The 20,919-nt window shown below is 64.1% G+C and overlaps 1 protein-coding gene across 1 annotated transcript in view; it reads left to right on the plus strand.

Annotated features, from left to right (window-relative positions):
• Positions 1-20,919, plus strand: part of HDAC4 (histone deacetylase 4) — a 166,479-nt gene that overhangs the window by 95,977 nt on the left and 49,583 nt on the right. The window contains exons 4-6 of the mRNA XM_054570883.1: positions 7,974-8,124; positions 14,964-15,084; positions 19,685-19,806. Coding sequence (XP_054426858.1) covers positions 7,974-8,124; positions 14,964-15,084; positions 19,685-19,806 — 394 coding nt within the window. The remainder of the gene's footprint in view (positions 1-7,973; positions 8,125-14,963; positions 15,085-19,684; positions 19,807-20,919) is intronic.

A 20,919-nucleotide genomic window follows, 5' to 3' on the forward strand; every position in this document is an offset into this window, starting at 1 on the left:
CAGGACTCGGCGGGGCCGCCCTGACGCGTGGCGGTGGGGGGACCCGCGGCCGAGCCCCGGGCCGGTGCGCTTCGAGCAGGGGGCAGCTTCTGGCCTGTCCCCTCTGCAGACGTGCATCTGCAGCAGGAAGGCCACCCCCAGGGACCCCAGCCCGGTCCTCTCTTGGGCTCTGTGTTTTTTAATGTTTTCTCTCATTTAAATGGGATAAGGAAAACTAGCCATAGGTCTTTCGGGAGGGGGCAGGTCTTACTCTCCACAGATACTTACTTGGATCCTAGATTTTAAAATTAAACACACGGGGCGACGTAGCGAAGCTGCGGGATGCAGCGGGCAGACCCGCTGTGGTGTGCGAGCCCAGGCAGCTCTCGCCGCACTCAGGGCCGAGCAGAACGGCTCTGCCCAGGGGGGTGGGGGGCACGGGGCGTGGGGCTGTCAGCGGGCTGCTGTGCGTTCTCTGGGGGCCGCCTTGAAGCAGTGGATCCTGTCTAGGCTGTACAGCAAGTTCCCTCCACGCTCGGCAGCCTCAAACACTTTCTGGGGGTCGAGGATCCGGGAGCAGGCGAGCTGGCGGGTAGTGCTGGGGTTTCCCATGAGGCTGGGGTCGCGCTGTGGGGCAGGGCCACATGCCACGTCCACGCTCAGCCACGGGGCTGCAGGCCGGGGCCCCTGGCACAGGTCCTGGTGTGGCAGTGCGCGGTCAAGGTGCGGGGCCTGTGTCTTCTGTAGCCTAACCTTGGAAGTGATGGGCCCTCTTCTGCTGTATTCTCCTGGCCACACAGACCCCCCTGCGAGGGGCGCAGACAAGGGGTGACTACCAGGGAGCCGGGGTCCTCAGGGGCCCCTGAGAAGCTGGCTACGCAAGGGCAAGATGACTTCAGAAGCTTTTCTTTCACATCACTTTCATAAAACACTGCCACAGCATGGTATCAGTGTGAATAGCTCGTTCACGCTGTGCCTCTTGAGCTGCATACCAGGCACGCAGTTCAGGCATCCTTGGGCACCTCGCGGGTGTGCGTGCTCAGTGGCTGCTGCATCAGACGGCCCCATGCCCTCGGGCACCCTGAGGCTCCCCAGAGACCCTTTCAGGGGAGGCCTCCACAGCCCTTTGTGACATCTCGGAGGGATGTCACTCAGCTGGCCCTGACTCTCCCAGGCGTCTGCCTGCACCCAGATGGCATGCGCCCGTGTGCCCTGCACGGGAGCCGGCAACCTGCTCTTGCCTGCTCTGGCCAGCAGCCCCTCGTGCAGGGAGATGCTCAGCTTGGTGTGCTCCTCCACCTGCCTTGTTGACAGACAGGGATGGCCCATGTACCAAGGCCAGGCCACTGGCTCTCCTTCAGACTCGGGGCAGCGTGGCTGGGGTGGCCTCCCTGCGGGGTCACCTGGCTCAGTGAGCTGTGTCCCAGTGCCGCCTGTCCCTGAGGACAGGCCCCGAAGCACACAGGGTGCCTGCGTGTGCGCCCCATAGCGGGCCTGAGTGCGCCATCCGCAGGCGTCCTGAGCCCAGGATGTGGGGCTGCTGCTCCGGAGGCCCCGGTCTCAACAGTCCTGATTGTGGCTTCGGTTTTCTTTGGTTTGGCGTGGACTGGCTGCCGCTTTCCACCCTGACTGGCTGGCAGTGGACAAACTGAGGAGAGGACACTTTGCTGAGCTGCTGGAAGTCGAGGCCTTCTGGCTTGGCCTTTGCGTTTCAGAGGGACCCAGTCATCCTGTGTAACAAAGGTGCCTGTCGTCTCCGTGGAGATGGGTGTGCGTGCAGCCAGCTGACTCTTACCTTCCACGAGTGCGCGTGTCCGGGCGAGCCGTGCCCTTCGCTTCCCCGACACCGAGTGCACGCGCTCCTGCGCCCGTTCTCCCTGCTGGCTGGGGTGACGGGCCCAGGGCTGGGCGCGGGAAGGCCTCTGCTGCCCAGGGCTGCCCTGCGCGGCGGGGCCGTGCGCCTCTGGTCTGCAGGGCTGAGAGGAAGGCCTGCCCCCGACCGGCCACGGGAGATGTCCGCCTGCCGTCCGAGCGTCACTGCTCCCGAAGCCATCCCAGGCGGCTGCCTGCAGCTCCCACGGTGGCCTCGGCGTGCGGGCCTTTCAGTGACTGCCATGGGCCCTCGCCAGGTGCCAGTCTCGTTTTCTTTGCAGCCATGGCCTCCTGGGTCTGAGACCCCCGCAGGCGACATAAGGACAAGCGTGTGGGGCCAGCCCCCTGCAGTCCCTCAGGGCCTCCGCCACCACGTCCTGTGCTCCGTCTCCCCGTCTCACGGGCCTGAAGGACCACACGGTCCGTCTTCTCCTCCTGTCCAGGTGGCCCCTGTGACCTGGCTCCTCAAGACCAGCGGGCCCTCACTGTCAAGGCCAGAGCGTGTGTGTCCCCGCCAGCCACCGGCGTGCGCATGTCCAGCCCGGCAGGCGAAGACATGCCTGCCTGGCGGGCCTGAGCGCGGTGAGAGCTGCCTGGGCTCGCACACCACAGCGGGTCCTGCCCGGCTGGACATGCGCACGCAGGCCTGGCAAAGCTGCACCAGGCGAAGGAGACTCGGCAGCTGCCTGTCGGCTTGTGGTCCCTGGTTTTTCACTGTCCCTCACACTCCTGACCGTGCCTGCTCATCCAGGCTGCACCAGGACAGCATCACTGCCCGCCCCGCCCCCCCGCCGGTCCCCCGGGCTGTGCACGGAGACCCGTGGGTGGGCCAGTTGAATGGGTAACCTAGAGAAAGAAATGAGAAACGAACAGACCTCGAGGGCGTGGGGTTGCCGGGACCACAAGCAACAGTGAGGCCGTTGTGGGGGGCAGCGCGGCCCGGCCCGGCCCCTGCCCTGGGGCCTGCCTCCTAGACCCTGTGCCCACCCTCAGCTGGCTCTCCAGGAGCCCGTGTCACCGCTGTGGCGAAGGAACAGTGTCCCTCCTGAGCCCACCTGTCAGCGTGGGCCGGGCTGGGCTGGCCTGGCCCTGGGGTGCCCCGGAGTGCCCCGGAGGCCAGCTTTGGTTTCTGTCGTTTGCGTTCTCCATGAGCTGTCCTGTGCTCAGTGACATCTGGCGGCGGTGTTGGCCCGCTTCCTGGAGCACACAGTCTAATTAGTGTCATTAAGTCATCAGTGAATTTGAATAGAAATTTGTAAACGAGAGGGAATCTTTTAAAGACAAGACTCAGGTTGTGGACTCCGAGCGCGAGCGTGGAAGCCTGTGCCGAGGACTCAGTGCCCTGCTGCGCGTGCCCTGCTGCGCGTGCCCTGACGGCGTCCGTGCGAGTCAGGCCGAGGCCGAGGCCGGCGCCCGCGCCGCACTCCTCGCCTTCCTGCACAGGCAGCTCTCCGCCCTCCTGGAGCCACGCCTGGCTGCGCCGCACCCGAGGTGGCAACGTGCAGCGTGTTTGTGCCCAGGCACTGTTCCTTCGGGGCGACGGGGTCGGCACCAGCGCGCCGCGACCGGGCACCCCTCCCTTGTCCGCGCGTGTGCCGGGACCCTTGCTCATGGCGGCCGTGTCGCCCTGTGCTGGCCACTTGCCGCGCTGCTCCTGCTCGCCGTCACTGCACGGCTGCGCCCCCATCCCAGGGCTGCCCCCGTCTCACGGTCGCCGGCGTGCCCCGGGAGGCCCACCGTGCTGGGCGTGGCCGTCCGGCCGTCCCCTTGCGCGTGGTCAGGAGTGCCCGCTTGTCCTGCCCTCACTCACAGGGCAGGGCGTAGTTCCTGGATGGCCAGAAGTGCCGCCTCGGCGCCAGAGGGTGTCCGTCTTGCTGGCTGGCTGGCTGTCCGTGTAGACACGCACAGCACCCGCAGGAACCTCCGCCTGGCGGGCCGGGCTTTTTCCCGTCGGCCTGTCCCCGGCCCCGTGCCGAGTCCCCCTTTTCCGTTCACCGTGGCCTCTCGTCCCGTTTCGTCCCGTTTGCTCTTCCAGGCAGACGTCATGCTGTGTCCCGGGAAGGCACCTCCCACCTGGCTCTGGCCGTTCGTGGAAGTTGCAGCAAGTTCACGGGCTAACAGAGAGGGCCTGTAATGACAGCCTGATGATTTGAGGCCTTTTCTGTCCTTACGAAAAGCTTTGTTTTACTTTTTACATAGAAGAGGTATAGGCTTTATAGTTGGTTATTCTTTGGCATCATAGTTTTTTCTGACTCCTCTCAATACACTTGTAACTGGTTATCCTGTGCCTTCCAGCCGGACAGAAACGCCGTCTGCAGATAGTAGCAGTGGCTCCTCCCCTCTGGCTACAGTGGCTGAACCTTCCTGACTGGGCTGAGACCTGGAGAAGTCTCCGTGGCCACCTCCTGGGGGGGCGGGGGGCAGGGGCCGCCGCAGGCCCTGCTGTTGCCCAGGCCAAGGGGGTGCCCCGCGGGCCCCGGCTCTGACCCCAGCCGTGCAGCGCTCAGCAGCCCTAGGGGAGGCGGGGCCTGCGTCGCCCAGGCCGTGGGCCCCTCGGGGTCGCCCCGGGAGCATCCCTCCCCCTCCTCCTGTGGGGTTGAGTCCCCCCAGGGCAGGGGCCCGGCCTGGGTCCCCTGTGCAGACCCTGGCCGCCTGCTGGAACAGCGGCTTGCTGGGCGTGCTGGGTGCCTGTGGAGTGTGGTGGTCTTTGGAGCTATTTCACCGTTTCCAGGGCTGCTCGGTCCTCGGGTCCCCTTCGTGACAAGGGAGTTTTCCCGTTTCCTGTGCCCGGCAGGCAGGATGGCGCGTGCCTGGGGACTGGGCTTCGCACTCACTGTCGCCAGACAGACTCCAGCAGGTGGGGTTCCACGTAAGGAGCAGCAGGGCGCTGGCCGGTGGGGCTCCGTTGGTTGAAGCGTCATCCTGTGAACCGAAAGGTCACAGTTCGATGCCTGGTCAGGGCACATGCGAGAGGCAGCCGACCGCTGTTTCTCACTCACATCCGTGTTTCTCTCCCTCTCGTTCTCTCTCTCTAAAATCGGGAAGCATGTCCTCAGGTGAGGACAAGAAAGAAAACAAACAGCTGTGCCTTTTTTTTTTTTTTTCCTATTTTGTGGACAATCCTTAGCTTTTCCCTTACTCATCTTTTTTAATATAGTGTAAAATTCATTATTTGACTATTTTAAAGTATACAATTCAGTGACGTGTGGTGCACTTGCAGTAAAGGACAACTGTCGCCCCTGTCTAGTCACAAAAGGAACCCCGGGCCCATCCAGCAGCTTCGCCCTGGAGCCCCGCCCCCAGCCCAGCCGCACTCGCCTGCTCTCCGCCCCCGTGAACTTCAGGGTCCGTCCACACCGCCACGGGTGTCGGTGCCCCTCACGCGGGACGGTGTTCCTTTGTGTGAACGCATCTCAGTTCGTCTGTTGCTGGGCGAATGCGTTGCTCCCACTCCTGGTGACTGTGACCGGTACCCGATAAGCACTTGTGCCCACGTTGGCTTTGAGCGCCATTTTCTTTGGGGCAGAATTGCGTCTTCTGGTAACGCTGTTACCGCTACACCCCTGAACCGCGTTTAGTTGTGGTAACTACGTAATTGTTGACGCCCTGACTCCTTTCACGCCTGTGGTTCAGTGTCCACGCACACTCATCGCTCTGCAGCCACCGCCACCGTCCGTCTCCAGGACTTTGCCACACGGAGGTGCTGTGCCTGTCACATGCTGCGCGCCCCCGTCCTGGCGTCTGCCGCTCTGCGCGCACACGTGCTCGGTGGGCCCCAGGCTGGCAGCGTCGCTGGTTGTTTGTCCGGAACAGCGCCCCTCACCGGGGGTCCAGTGGTGAGCCCGAGGGCTGGGCCCCTTCCCTTCCGCAGCCCCTGGAGAGAATCCTCGCCAAGCCGGCCAGTGTGGGGGCCGCTCCCACACCACCGTGTGAACGGCATGTGCGTTTTTGCTCCTGAGGATGAGCTCTGCTCAGTCCCCGCCCGTTGTGTCTCAGGGGCTGGCAGGGCAGGCGCGCAGCTCGGTGCCCTGCTGCGCCTGGGACTCTCCGGAGGTCACCTCGTTGACTTCTTGCAGCCGTGCCCCGCCCCCCCCCCTTGTGGAACGTTGGCGGGAGGAGTTCTGCGCCCGAGTGGAGGGGGCGGGGCAGCGCCAGGGACACAGCCAGGCAGTGTGGTCTCAGTGCTCCCCTGTGGCCACATGCCGTGCGCCACTCGGCACGTCGTCTGGGGGTCCAGGTGGCAAACTGGGAGAAGGGGTGTGAAAAGTGCCTGCTGTCCCCCGGTTCAGGTCAGGTGACTGTTGGCCGAGTTTTTTTCCTCCATAGGAAAGCTCTAAGAGCTGACCTTGGGGTCCCTGGATCCCCCGGCCCGGGCCCTGCATCGGACGGCCACCGCTGTCCAGGAGCCGCCCTCTGGGCTGGTGCGCTGCTGCGTGAGGGCTGGGCGCTCGCCTTCCATCAGGCCCTCACCCCGGGCACCAGGGGCAAGCGCCCCCACCTTCCCCCGCCCCTCGCTCCTGTGCTGGTTTGGGGCAGCCACACCCCACTTTCTGGCCCTGTGGTCCCTGTGTTCCCAGCTGGAAGTGCCCTTTCCTCTTGGTGGAAAACAGCAGGTGGCCATGTTTGTGGACGAGGCCAGGGCACCCTGTGGTCAGGAGCGCCACCTGCTGATGCCGCACTTGGCGCATCACTGCTCTGTGTGCAGCCGTGGGCGGCCGGCTGGCCAGCTAGAGCTGAAGGCCCGCAAGTCTTTGGGGACCCGCTGTCGGGCCATTAGCACAGCCACAGGCGTGGGGGTCGGCCGGGCCCCCCGTGGTCAGATGTGGCAGAGAGGCCTGGCCACCGTCCTGCATCCCTGCTTTCACGCCCGGGTCTCTCCAGGTTGTGGCTGTGTCCCTGTGGCTCACCCAGTTGCTGCCCGTCCTTCTGAAGTTGTGCTGAATGTCACCTGCTGCTGGGCACACACGTGTGCTCCGCACCTGGACGGCGGGCTGCTCTGGGAGCCAGGGGGGTCTGTGTGGGCAGAGCCCCGGGGACAGAGAGACAGAGGGCGAGGAGCAGCCTCGTTGGGGGCGAGGAGCAGCCTCGTTGGGGGCGGGGAGCGGCGCGCAGGGCCCGACGCCAAGACGGGAGCCTGCCTCGCCGAGGGCTTCCTGCACAGCCTGGTCGGCATGGGGCTGGCGCCCCTCGGCTCGTCCAGGGCGGTCCCTGGGGTGGGGGAAGGTTGCTTCCCACTTGTTTTGAACCCCTTCTGTGAATCTCGGTCCCTTCTGCTTCCCTTTTCAGTCGGCTGCTTATCGTGTTCTTAGGAACTTAGAACAGACTTAGAACAGCCGTTTATAGAGGAAGCGTACCTGTGTGTCATACACGCTGGTTTTCCTTACTCGTCTTTGCGTTTTAATTTTGTTTATAGTGTTTCTTAGGTAATTTTACATCATCGGTTGTGTCACTTTGCAAACCCTGGTATAGTTCACACACAGCCCTGGACCGATTTTGAGGGTCTGCCCGGGAGCGCCGCCCCGGCTGCCCCTCCTCCTGCCTCCGCCCCCACCGCAGCCCCGCCCTCCCCGCCCTCAGGCCCCGTCGGGGGCTCGCACTCCCGGTGGGCTCTGCGGTCTGCCAGGGCCTCTCCTGGGTCTGCGGCTCGCCCCTTGTCGCCGCCGGGGGGCGTTCCAGCCTGTGAGTGCAGCGTGGGTGCCGCTCGGGGCGCGTCAGGCCGGGGCGTCCTGAGCAGCTGCCCTGCGTGTTCTCAGCAGGGCTCCGGCAAGGCCCAGGCGTGGGTGGCTGTGCTTTAAGGGGAACGCGTATTCCATGCTCTTGTGTGTCCTCCTCAGAGGGGTGTTCCCAGCGTGCAAGATGACACACCTCTTCTCGTGTGCTGCTCTCTAGGGAGTGGATTGTTTTTATTTTCATTGTCAACACTTTAAAGGTCGGAGGCGTGGGGGCCCCAAGCAGCCCAGGGTGCCTGCCGCTGGCCAGAGTCGGGGTGGCGTTGGAGGCAGTGCTGGCTGCGGGGCCGGCCCCGGGGCACCCCAGTGCGGGGTGCGGGCCACCGTGGCTCTGCCGTGCGTGTGTCGTCCTGTCCTGGCCCTGCTCTGACCTCTGCTCTCCCCCTCCTGCAGCAGCAGCAGGAGCTGCTGGCCATGAAGCACCAGCAGGAGCTGCTGGAGCACCAGCGGAAGCTGGAGAGGCACCGCCAGGAGCAGGAGCTGGAGCAGCGGCACCGGGAGCAGAAGCTGCAGCAGCTCAAGAACAAGGAGAAAGGCAAAGAGAGTGAGTCCGCGCCAGGGGACACGGCCGGGCCGGGTTGGGGGGCGGTGGGGGCGGGGTTCTCTGTGTCCCACTCCAGAAGCAGCGCTGGAACGGGAGCAGCCCCCAGGTCCCAGCACAAGGTGTCCCTGCAAGTTCGCTGCGGATGGTGGTTTCAGGCCGCACCCACTTCAGCCTTGGTGGAGGGCCCTGTCCTCCCGTGGGGGCTGCAGGAGCCGGCAGTGTGACCTGTGGTCTGAGCAGAGCATCTTAAGGAACATCTGGCAGGTTCCTAGGAGCCTGAAAAGCCGTAGAGCCTACCGGACGCATAGCACGTCCCACCCGTGAGCTCGGCCCTGAGTGTTCCAGCGCTCTGCTCCTCGGAGAGCGTCCAGAGTGCCCTGAAGCTGGCGCTGGCGTGCAGGGTGCCCGCCGCTGAGGGGCGGCAGCGGCACCAGCCCGACTCCGCTTTTTGTAGCGGCTGTGCTTGCAGGTCGGAAGGACGGTGCGCGCTGTTACCCTGACGCCCGGCGTCACCGCGCCCTGCAGGCTCCTCTGGGCGCCGCCCCCTTTGGAAAATTCTCCGGTCTTGCGGGGAAGAGGCTGCAGCCCTGTCTGTGGAGCCCGTGGGACCAGAGCGCTGTGGGTTCGTGTAGTGACACACCGCAAAGCGAGCGGCCTGGGGCAGGCCCGGCCTGTCCGCTGCTGTGGTTCCCCGCCCAGACCGGGTCGCAGGGCCGCACACCGCCCCTCTGCGGAGCATGTGCGTGTTCACAGCCTGTCCGCAGCGCGGCTGCCTTGGCTTGTTCCTCACTGGCCCGGAGGGAGTGGGGCTCCAGGCACCAGTGGCCAGACATTCGGCTCACCCGGTGGTCGCGGGTGACGGCCCACGCAGCCACCAAGCAGCCACCTTGACAGCCATCGCAGCAGGCTTCTCTGAAACGTCAGCGCCGTGTGCTCAACGACGCGCTGTGTTCCTAGAGCCGTCGCATAAAACCTGTCACACTGCGCTGGTTTAAAAACCTGTTGCGTAGGCGTGTGGCGGACCCGCAGGGGCTCCAGCTGTCGTCGTGCCGGGGGCGGCCCTCCAGGACGCAGCCTGTGGGGCCATCCCAAGGGACCCCGGGGCCGGGGTGGCCCAGCCCTTCCCCGTCCCAGAGGCCGCGCCTCTCCGCCCCCGGCACCCCGAGGTCACGCCCTTCCTCCGCCCCCAAGGGACCGGGCCCTTGCCTGACCGGCGTTCCCTTTTCTCCACGCTGCCCGGGCGGAGCAGGCGGCGTCCCGCCCTGGCGGGTGCCCCCGTGCGCATCCAGCGCACCCCGGCGCCTGGGTCGCTTCCTGACGCAGGCCGTCCCAGCCGGGGGGCCGCGCACGGCCTCGACGGGGTCGCTGTGCCATGGCATTGCTGACCTGTGGCGAGCGTCGGTTCAGCTTGCCTGCCCAACGCCGAGCAGCCACCAGCGTCGCTGTGCCGGGTTCCGCCCCCGCCAGCTGTGGGACGGTTCCCGTCGCTCCATGTCCCTGCCGGTGCTGGTGCTGCTGTTGGCCGCTGCCTGTCAGCTGGGCGCATCGGCTCCTCGGGGCTCCAGCAGGTCTCTCTGATGGCCGGTGAGGCTCGGTGCACTTTGCTGTGCGAGGGGCCAGAGGATGTCCCCTGGGTGTGGTGTGTCCACGTATCCGGCACGCGCTCTTCCTCTCTCTCGACGTGGAGTGTCCCGTGTCCTGCAACCCAGCCCGTTGCTGGGTCACGCGGAGCACGTTCCCCTCCTCTCCCTCCTGCCGCCCTCACCCCGCACCCAGGCCTCGTCTGACGGCCTGGGGACCCGCCTTCCTCCGTCAGAGGGAGGAGGTGGCTCAGTCGGCGCTGCTGTGGCTGTGTTGCTTTGTAGGGCTTACAAACATTTCTTTTCAAAAAAAGGTTATTTTTTTCCGAAGAAAATTTAGCTAACGTTTTCTCATTTTTAGCTTGTTTCTTAACTATTTGTAAGTTTTTAGTAATGGTTTTTATACATGAAATTAACATGTTTTACAATTGTTTGTCACTAGAATAGTTTACTGTCAAAGCAACAAGTTTGTGTTCGCCTCTGAGAGAGTTTCAGAGTAGAAAGCTCGTCAGGAGGGTTCGCCCACCGTGTGCAATCTGAGTTTTGTACCAGGTTTAAAAGCCACGAGCCAGCCTGGTGGCATAGCTCCGGCGCAACAGAGCCAGGCGGCGATGACAGCCGCAGGCACCCGTGGCTGCCCACAGCCGCGGTCGGAACGAGGACGGAGCCCCCGGGCGGAGCTGCGTGGCAGGGTCTGGTTGGCTGCATGCGCCTTGGTGTTGGGACACAGACTGGGCCCCGCCAGGGGCTGCCAGGCTCACAGTGTCTGTCGCTCTGCCTGCCGGCTTGGACCGAGGGGCTCTCCCGGCTGGGGTGCAGCCAGGACGCTGAGCCCCCGCAGGATGCCTGAGGTGCTGTGCGCGAACCCCCGTGTCCTCACGTGTTCCCTGGGGCAGAGCCCAGGCATCAGTGCTGTTGTTCCTGAGACTCGGGCTGGATCTGCGCCGCGGCCCACTTGCTCCTTGTGAGGAGTCCCCGTGTCCTCGAGGCTCCGTGGCCGGCCTCGCGTGGCTTGCCGTGCGGCGCTGCCTTCCCCCCAGCCTCCCCCGTGCACAAAGGCCCAGTCTTCCTGGGGCCCCGTGCGGGCTCGGCTGTGGGCAGGATGCCTGCCTGCCGCCCAAAGCCGCAGGTGCGCGCGCCGTACTGGCCCACGGGCTGCCCGTGGGGCCTCCGTTCCCGGTCCCCTGCTCTGCTCTGCTCGCAGCTCAGTGACCCTGCGTAGGGTTTTTCTTTGGGGGAAGGAGTGCGTTGCCGTGTGACCAAGGATGGAAGTTCGGCTTGTAGGTGTCATCAGGCTGGTCTGGGCCACAGCCGAGCAACCGTACCAGCTTCTCCTGCTGCTCAAACGCAGCTCAGTCTGCACCTGGTTCGCCAGACTCTTCCAACGCCAGTGACATGTTAAGCTTCACAAAATAGGAAAAGACTTGACTTCAGAAACATCTTAGATCTCTTTGCGAGTCACAGTCGATCTCTGCAGCCCCTGCGGGCCCCACTCACTGCAGGCCGGCCGGCATGGCGGAGCGCCCTCTGCCCCCTCCACACCCACCAGGCGGGGGTCCAGCGGTGGCTTCCGGGGTCGGGGTCTGTTTGTGACAGTCTGCTGTGCGGTGTGGGTGTTGGCACCCTCCGGTCCCAGCGGCTGCTGGCGCCTTGCGTGTGATTGGGAGAGCAGCCGGCTCGGGACCCTGCCTGTGAAGGACGGGGTCCTCGTTCTGGCTGCGGGGCGTCCGCAGGCCACGGCGGGGCACGTCCCGGCGGCCCCCAGTCACGCACTCGGGGGTGTGGGACAGCTCCACTGTCCAGTTCTTTTGTTTGTTAAATTAATTTCTTTTTGAATGTTTAATTCAAAGTGTTGTCACGCGTGTAAATATTTGCAGTACTTCTAATTTTAAGTAATTCTGCACTTTTGAAGTTAATGATACCCATTCATGCCATTTCATTTGCTAGAAGAGTGAACTCTCAGATTTTTGGGGACTTTTGGTATCTCAGCATTAATACATAGTCTTTCACCAGTTAAGTTTTGCTATGATTTACAAACTTTAAGAATTTGAGAGACACTATATACTGTACCTTAATGTAAGTTTAAGCCCTAGCTGGGTAGCTCAGTGTGTTAGAACGTGGTCGGTAATGCGTTGAGGTTGAGGATTCGATCACCGGTCAGGACACATACAGGAATCAGCCAAGGAAACATCAGTGCATGGAACAAGAGATCAATCTCCCCACCCCTCTTTTCTCTTTCTTTCTAAAATCAATAAATAAAAATTTAACGCAATTTAAAAGCAAGGGTCTGCTCTCGGAGCAGGTTGGAATGGACGTGACAACTCTCCTCGCTCTCCCCGACGAGGGCAGCCTGGGCAGGGACGAGTTGCCATCATTAAGGAAAGTCACTTCAATTAAAAAAAAGTCTCAAAAGGCTGCAGTTAAAGACGGAACACCTGGTCCTGGAAGTCAGCCTTTGTCCCACCCGCCTCCCTCAGAGGGAGGGGGCGCACAGGAGGGAGGCGTTGGCCGAGGGCAGCGGCAGGTCTGCTCCCTCCGCTGCGCCCACCGGCCCCCCCTGCAGCCCCTGCCCGGCCGGGCCCTCCCACCCCGCCCGCCCGCCCGCCCTGGCCCGGCCTCCTGTCCCCCGCGGCCGTCTGTCCTGCACTTACCCACCTGCCTTTTCGTCGGGCCGCCCCTGCCCTGCGCTGTCGAGGTGAAGCCCCTGCCGAGTGACTGTGTGGTTGCCCACAGGAACGGATCATTTTGGGAAGTAGGAATTCGAGCCCTGGCCGGGCGGCTCAGCTGGCAGAGCCCCGTCTCCTACACCAGTAGTTGCAGGTGCAGTTCCTGGTCAGGGCGCATGCGAGAGGCCCTCGGATCAATGTTTCTCTTCTCACATCTCACGTCAAGCGTTTCCTCCTCTCTGTCTCAAAAGAAAAAAAAAATCAGTAAACATTCTTGGGTGAGGCTTTTTTTAAAAAAAGTAGGAATTGGGGACATAGGTGTTCATTGATTGGAGAGGCTGCATGGGTTCCAGAACCTCGATCCACAGTGGAAAATCACGCGGGGAGAGGCGTGCACAGCCAGCAGTACAGGGTCAGAGCCGCAGCGGCCTCCGCACTCTGTCCTCGGGGACGCGCCAGGTCGCGGCCTGGGCTCGGCTTCCCGCTGCCGACTGCGGGCCACGGGGGCGTGAGCACGCACGCTCTGGCCAAGCCCGCCCGCCCCATGAGGAGGGGCCCTGGCTGCCGGGGCTGGCCGAGACCAGGCAGGGTCACCCTCGGGACCGTGTCACTGCTTGGTCTGACGCGGCCCGGAGGTGCTGTGCTGCTCCCTTCGGCCACGGAGGGGGCTCTGCGGGAATGAGGACGTCTGGTCGTCGGGCGTTGGGTTTGTTCTCCTCTGCGTTGCCGAGAGCCTGGCACGGCGCCTGCAGCTGCCTGGGGCCCCTTAGCCCAGCAGGCACCCGTCCTCCCGTGAGGGTCCATCCGGCAGCTCGGGGGACAAGGGCGCTCGGTGTTCCAGCCTGGTGGTGCCTCGCCGGCGGCACACACCAGCTGGCATCTCCTGGGTGGGGCATGTTCCCTGCCCCGGTCTTGCTGTCCTCGCTCGTCACTGGGCCTGGCCACGCCCTTGCTGCTGGGACAGGGCACGGGGCTTGCCCTTCCTGGAGGTCAGGGGCCCGGGACGCCAGCCTGGGGTGTGGCCGAAGCAGGGACAGCAGAGGTCTCCTGAGCACAGGGGCCGCGAGGCGCTCTGTTCCCCGAGTGCTCACGGGTGACAGACGCCCCCTGCCCCCCGCCGCCCCCCACAGCGAAGAGGGACTCCCTGGAAGTCCGTGTTTGCTGAGGGTACACGAGCTGGCACCGAATCTTTGTTTGCTGGGAAGTCCTGAGGCCTGTTCGTGTTCTGCCTAGTGAGAACTCTGTGTTTCTTGTCCTGCGTTTCCTGATCCACTCCTCCTGGGGCAGCAGGTTTGGAAGCACCTTAAGGTCATGCCCTCTGCCTGGCCCCAGGTCCCCTTCAGCCTCTTCCTCCTCCTCCCTCCTTCTCCTCTTCCTGCAGTTCAACCAGCACTGTCCTGCATTGCCAGGGGCACAAAGAGATGCCACCTGTTGAGAGGCGAGGGGGTGGTCCCGCGTGCGGGCAGTGGAAGCCACAGACTGAATGAGGGTCCGGAGTGTGCCTGACACAGGCCCAGGACTCCTTGGTCACCCCGAGCACCAATAAAGCTGCAGGGCGCCTGCCCCTGGTATGTGGCCCACAGGAGGTCGTGAGGTGGTCAGTGCTGAGAACCATTTGAAAGCAGTTTAGCAAGATGCTTCAAGGGTTATAATATTAATTTTGTTAGTTGTTTTCTGCTGGCCTCTCCTAAGCAATAGTCCTACTTGTAGACGACGTTTACTGATACGAGTTCCTTGTGGCGTGGCATCGAGCGGTAACAGGGAACAACCAGAGAGCGCTTCACGGCCATGACGTGGTTTTGTGAGCTCTGTCTCTCTCACCGTGTTTTCAGCCACTGAAAGTGCTGCTTGCACCTCTGTGGTAGCAGCAAACACGCAGGCCGTCCCCGCACGGAGGGACGGGTCCAGAGACGGGGTGGCCTGATTGGAGCCCCGAGGAGACAGGCTAGGTGCGCGCAGGTCTTGTGTGGGGGCGTGAATTCGGACTTTAATTTCTACATGTCTGTTTCTGAGGTCAGCTCGTTTGCGCCACCTGCAAGCCCCCCACCAGGCTGGGTCACCGAGCGGCCCTTGTCCCCTGAGCTGCCGGCTCAGGGCGGGGAGAGGTGTGCGACGGAGCAGCCTCAGCAGGACCCCGCGGCGCAGCTGGCTCCGGCCCTCTGCCGCAGCGGCTGCAGAGCCGGGCGGGGCAGAAGCGCGCTTTGGACGTGCCCTGTGGGTTCCGGAGCCCGACAGCGGCTGGGCCAGGGCGGGCTTTGTCCCCGCCGCCGCTGCGCTTGATCTAGAGTGTTCTCTCACGTAAGAACGTTGCGACTTGAGAAACGGGTCTTGTGTTGGGGGCAGTAAGCCTTCATACTGACTATGGCTGCGTGTTAAGTAGAACGCAGTTATGTAAAAACCTTGGTGGGAAGAAGGGTTCTTACTAAACAACTCCCCCCGCCACTCCCCCCGCAGCCGCCTTTCTCCGGGAGGCCCCCCGGGGGCGGCCGCCTCCGCAGCGAGAGCCCGCTGCCCCCAGCCCTCCGCGTGCCTCAGCCCAGAGCTGCCCCGGGCAGAGCGTGCCGTCACTATCCTGCGCTCTCTCCCACGCCAGGTGCCGTGGCCAGCACGGAAGTGAAGATGAAGTTGCAAGAATTTGTCCTCAATAAGAAGAAGGCGCTGGCCCACCGGAGCCTGAACCACTGCATCTCCAGTGACCCTCGCTACTGGTACGGGTAAGTGGGCCGGGCCTGGCGCACGGCCGGGACCCAGGTCAGTGGTGCCGGTTCTCCGCCTGCGGGGCGGCGGGGGGGTGTGGGATGTGGCTCCCCCACGGCACGCAGCGCACACGCTGTGGGTGACCCGCCTGGTGGTTCAGGCGCACACGGACCCCCTGCAGGGCGTGGGCCCGTCTGGCAAGGGCCGCAGGGACATGGCAGGACCATGCTGCCTGCCCATCCTTGCTCTTCTCCCTCCGTTGAGGCCACAGCGGAGCCACTCCTGGGACTCTGGTCCCAGGTGTCCACGCGCTTTCTGAACTCCCCGCGTCGCGTCGACTCCTAGCGCTGCCAGCAAGCCAGGCAAAGGGCCCCCTCCCAGGGCCCGCGTCGCGGCAGGTGCCCCCGGAGCTTGGTTTGCGCTGAGAGCAGACGGACCCAAGTGCAGGGGCGCAGCTGGTGCGGCCCAGGCCGGGGTAGGAGGGCGCGGCGAGCTTATGGCTGTGCACGCTGACTGGGGTGTCTCGCGGACGCTTGTCGGTTTTCTGCTGCTCCAGGGCGATTTCATTTCCAGAGGAAGCCTGTAGGTGGGTTTTATAAATCAAAGTGTGGTGGCCATTATGTTTTGTTGGGAGACGTTGGAGCTGCCGTCAAGCCCCCGAGTCCTCAAGCCCGGATCCCACTGAGGCGGCCCATTTGTTTCCCTGAACGATGGTATCAGTTATCACAAGACAGCCATAGGCATTTGGTCCCGAGGCCCTTTCCTGCTCCCCTGAGCTCCCCGTAGCTGCTGCTCGTCACTGGGACACTAGGCAGCGCTCACCCTGCGACCTGCCGGTGGCACGGGCGTGCGGCGGGAAGGCCGGGGGGCGCGCAACGTGGTAAGAGGGCCTGAGCCCCGAGCCGCCTGTGGCAGGGAGGCTTTGTCAGAAGTGCTGGCGCAGCGTCCTCAGGGACCCCACGTTTGAGCGGCACCAGTCCAATCCGTGGTCTCCCCGCTGGTGACAGCCACGGGATTCTGTCGTGGGAGAGCCCCACTGTCCCCAGGCAGGGCGGCCTGGCACACACAGGGCAGCAGCGGCGTCCACAGGGCAGAGCCGAGGGCGGCAGGAAGAGAAGCCGGGCGGGCTGGTCTCAGGGACCAGGAAGCGCAGAGGACTCGGGACCACGGACCTGCCAGGGCAGCCGCGGGAGGGGGCTGGCCCAGCTCAGGACCTGGGGGGCAGCGACCAGCGGGCGGTGAGGCCCAGAACCCTCCGAAAGAGGAGCAGCGTCGGGGAGGCCGGTGGGGCGGGCTGGCCGGACGGGCTGTGCGGCTGGTGGTGGGAGGGCCCCAGGTGGGGAGAGTGTGTCCCTTGCAGCCCTGGTGGCTGCGTGGAAGGGGTGGCCGTGGGACGGGTGCCGTGAGGAGCGACACAGCTTCTGGGGAGGAGGGTCCATGAGGCGCGGCTGGGAGCAGGAGAGGAGGCGCTTCAGGGGTTGGGGGCTGGGCTGGAGGGGACAGGCCGCTGGCCTTCCCTTTGTGTCGGCCAGGCTTTTGGCAGCTCACTTCTTTGGCCACGCTGAGCCAGCGTCATGGGTCAGCCTGGCACGTTCGCTGGCTGTATGACGAAAGAAGCGTTAGGAAACGGGTTCAGGGGGAGAGAACCAGACCTCGGCCCTCGCGTCGCACCGCCCACGATGGGTGCTGGTGCCTTGGCCTGGCCGTAAGCGTGGGACCCACGGCGCTTCCTGATGGAGACACAGGAGGGTGCCCTCGCGGCCTCAGGAGGCAGTGGCCAGAGGTGCTCGGGCCCCAGGACCGCCGGCTGCTCACCGGATACGTACACGGCTTGGCTCGGTCAGAGCCACCACACCGGCTCTTTGAAGGGTGTCGTCGCTGGGACAGACAAGTCGCAGACCAGGAGGGAGACGTGCACCAGGCGCGTCCCCGGTGGCACTTGTATCCGTGGCTTCCGGCCCCGCAGGCGCAGGGTCAGGGGCTGATGCCGTGTGTGCGCAGCCCCAGGGCCCGCACGACCGAGCCGGAGCGACCGAGGGATGGGGCCGAGGGGACGTCCTGCGCAGGCGACACCGTGTCGCTCCCGGAGCGTGGCTCCGTGGTGCATGTGTGGCTCGGGACACCCATCGTTGAACTTGGTGTACAGGCTTCACCGGCCACTGCAGCTGCCCCATGCCGCCCGCGGCTCTGAGTGTTGGGATGTGGCTGCTCTGAACTGAGACAGGCTGTCAGCTCTGGCACCAGCTACAGGGCCTCTGCCTGAAACAGTTGTTTTCAGTGACAGTCTTTAGGCCAACTTCACATCGAAAGGGCGTTTTGGATTTATCGGGGTAAAGGGTAAAGCTGAAGTTAATGCCGCATTTCACTTCCCGTTAATGTGGCTGCTCCGTAACGGGAAATGGCACAGGTGGCCGCTACGTTTTCGCTGGACATGCTGGTGCAGGCAGTTCTGAGCTCCACCCGTTTAAGCCACTCGCGAAACCCTCACGGGAAAGGCCAGCTGCTGGCGAACCTAGTGGTTGAATTTGTGCTTAGTGTGTGGCAATCACAGCGACGCTCAGGAAGGAACCAGTGCAGTGTTGGCTTCTCCGTCTTCGTCAGTGGGGATGGTCATCGCGAAGCGTCCCCTTCAGCCTGCCAGCCTCTGGCTTCCTCATCGCAGCGGCACACGGAGGCTGGAAACTGGGAAGGTGATTGCCGGTCGAGGCTGAGGTGCACAGAGGTGCAGCCGGCAGGTTCCGCCCAGTTACCAGGGTGTGTCCGTGGGAGGGGGGTGCGTCACCACGTGTGACTCTGGGGTCGTGGCATGGGGGTGCGCATGCAGCAGGGACTCCCTGGGGGGGGTCAGGGCTGCGCTCCCCAACAGTGCAGCGGCCTGCGTTCCCCGAGGGGCCTCTCTATGGCCTTGGGAGGCGCCTGCACCCTTTCTCAGACTGCAGGGCCGGCGGTGGGGGCTAGAGCCTCTCCAACGTCTAGGCTCACGGGGCGGCACCGGCTGGGTTACCCCAGCACCTGCTCCTGGGGCCCAGCGGAACTGCCCGGCCCGGACTTGGGGCCAGGGACACAGGCTGAGTCCCCACTGGGTGGCTCCTGGAGCACCTCGTTGTAAGGCTGGACCAGAAGGGGAGGGCTCCAGCCACGCAGTCCTCGCTCAGTGTCTCTCCCCACCGCCGCCGGTGTCGTGGTGATGGTGAAGGCAAGACCCTCCGCCAGCAGAAAGGTTGCGACTTGGTGTGTGGCGGTGGGCTGGGCCCGCGCCCGCAGGGTCTCTGAGGGCTGCCTGTGCTGGCGGCAGCTCCGGAGCACCGAGCGGGGGAGGGCTGTCGGGGGTGAATGTGAGTGGCTTCTCCAGCCTCCCCAGCTTTCTGGCTGAATCATCAACAAGTTGCTGTTACAGCGTATTAACAACAGTGACCTGTGTCCACGTTCTATTAGTAATTGGTGCTTTTAAATCTCATAAGACACATGGGTTTTTTGGGCTCCCTGTGAAGGAGAAAGTGAAGTCTTGTCACTAGGTGCTGAAGGGAGGTCCGTGCTCTCTGGGGCCGTGAGGCTGGGTGTGGCAGAGAACTGGCTGGGGGGGGGGGCAGGGGGAGGTCTCTGGGGCGAGGCCTGCGGGTCCTGCCTAGCACAGCTGCAGGGAACCAGGCGGGCTTCCTGCCCGTGGCCCCCTGCTTCAGCCTGAGCTGCAGTCCTGGGCGCACGTGGTCCCTGGGGACGCGAGCGGCTGACAGGTCGTGTGCCTGTGGGGCGGGGTGGCGGGCAGCCTGGCCGGGCTGTGCCCGTCGGTTGGCTGGGGCCCGTGAGCAGCACTTCGTCTGCGCCTGTCTGCTCCCCAGCGCTCAGCGGCCCGCCTGTAAGCGCTTAGGGGCCCGGGTTCCCCATGCAGATAACGCCTGGTACACGGACTCCCGGGGGCGCTGTGTGTTCAAATAGAGAGTCTGACAAACACCAGATACGTTGGCAAATTGTGCGCAGTGAGCAAGGAGATTGCAGCTGGAATTTCCCAGTGTTCCTTCTGCCTCCAGAACTCCCAAGGGCCTAAGCCGGCTGTCCCAGCAGCACAGTTTGCTGGGGGTCATCTGAAGCCACCAGCACCCGCCACCCTCCCTGCCCCCCCAGCTGGTGGAAGGGCTCTGAACCCTGCCTGGCTGACTGCCAAAGAAGCACCTTCACAGACCAGCTCCCAGGCAGCTGGCCCCTCCCCGTGGGCGGGGGTGGGGGAGCGCCCGCGGGAGAGTCCGCTCCATGGAAGGCAGGACCCAGGCTGCAGGGTCTCCGCTGCAGGGAGGTACCCGGAGGCCCCTCCCCTCCAGGGCCCAGGCGCTACCAGGGGTCACCTGCAGCCCCTCCCAAGGGCCACCCCCAAGGCACAGCTTTGGTTCCTCCCCTCTGGAGCCCACGTGTCTGCTTCTGGCCTGTGTGCCCCAGGACAGGCCCCACCTGACAGCAGAGGTGCAGCCACACCTGTCTGCCCCGGAGGCCTCCGCTGGGCTGGGGCTCGTGGGTCACGGGGGACCAATCAGGGGCTCGGGTGCTGGCCTGGCTTGTTCTGGGGAGCCAGGCCTCACCGTGGGCCTGTCGTCACTGCGCTGTGTCTTCACGTGTCCTTCCCAGGAAAACGCAGCACAGCTCCCTGGACCAGAGCTCCCCACCCCAGGGCGGGGCGTCGGCCTCCTACAACCACCCGGTGCTGGGCATGTACGACGCCAAAGATGACTTCCCGCTGAGAAAAACAGGTCAGTGTCTGGGCCTGCGGGGGTGGGCTGGACCCTTTTCCACACCGCACTCCCGGGGGCCCTTGCTCGTGGTAAATGTGTGCTTTTTTTCTTTGCTCACTGTTCTAAGTGACACTCTTACGCATGCCTGTGTGATTCATATCAAAAGCCACAAACCTTACGGGCGCAAACTTGCTTTTTAAGGGTCAAGCCCAATGGTAACACGCAGACTCACGCTTCTCCCCGCGGCGTGCTGCGCTCTCCCCCAGCCTGGTTTCCCCAGTGGGGGTGGGGACACAGCGGCCTCTCCAGCCGGCCTGGGGTCTTTCATCGCTAGCCCTCGGTGCCGGCTGTGGCTGGACCCTGGGCAGGGCAGCTGTGCGGGAGGGAGCTCGGCGTCCTGCGGGGACGGGGACGCTGCAGGGGCCCGATGGCACTTCTGTCACCCACTGGGAGAGGAGGGTGCCTCCCAGAAGGCCAGTCGCCTGACCTCGCCCAGCGTTGATGGATGTAGCGGGCAGTGGCGGTTGAGAAGGCAAGAGTGGCTGCGGCCGTGCGCAGCGGAGGAAGGGCAGGGCCGGGGCGGGAAGGCCACCCCCAGCTTCGTCCCGGGAGGCGAGGGCCTGAGTGCGGGAAGCCCAGGGCCACAGGGCCATGTGGGGACACCCTGCATAAGGGAATCCGTGCGCGCACAGCTTTGTCTTCGCGAGCACAGGTGCTGCACGGCCCAAAGGGTTTGGGCCGATTCGGGGCAGCAGTGCTGTGGAGCAGCCTCGCCCAGTCCCTTCTCCCCAGAGCTGCGGCCGTGGCAGCTCGTGCCCAACGTCAACCAAGACCTCAGAGGAAACACGGACGCCTCGTGCAGCAGCGGAGTGCAGGGTGGTGCCCTGTGTGCCCTAGAAGTGTCTTTTCATGCACTCAGTGTCGCCTGGTCTAGGTCACTTAGGTTGCATTTCTGCTAGAATTGGTCCTAGGAAACTCGTGAAACAAAATGTTCGTTCACAGAACGTCTTGGATGAGTTAAAGTGACCGCTTTTGATGCGCGTCCTGCACCTCAGTGACCCCGTGGTTTTCTTTCTTCTGTGGGCCCTGCACCCAGTGCGCCCACTTGTCAGAGCGCGGGGCAGCCCCCCA

Source organism: Pteronotus mesoamericanus, unplaced genomic scaffold, assembly GCF_021234165.1.
Source record: "Pteronotus mesoamericanus isolate MK-2021 breed Mesoamerican mustached bat unplaced genomic scaffold, CSHL_Meso_final contig_1018, whole genome shotgun sequence".
Classification (NCBI taxonomy): Eukaryota; Metazoa; Chordata; class Mammalia; order Chiroptera; family Mormoopidae; genus Pteronotus; species Pteronotus mesoamericanus.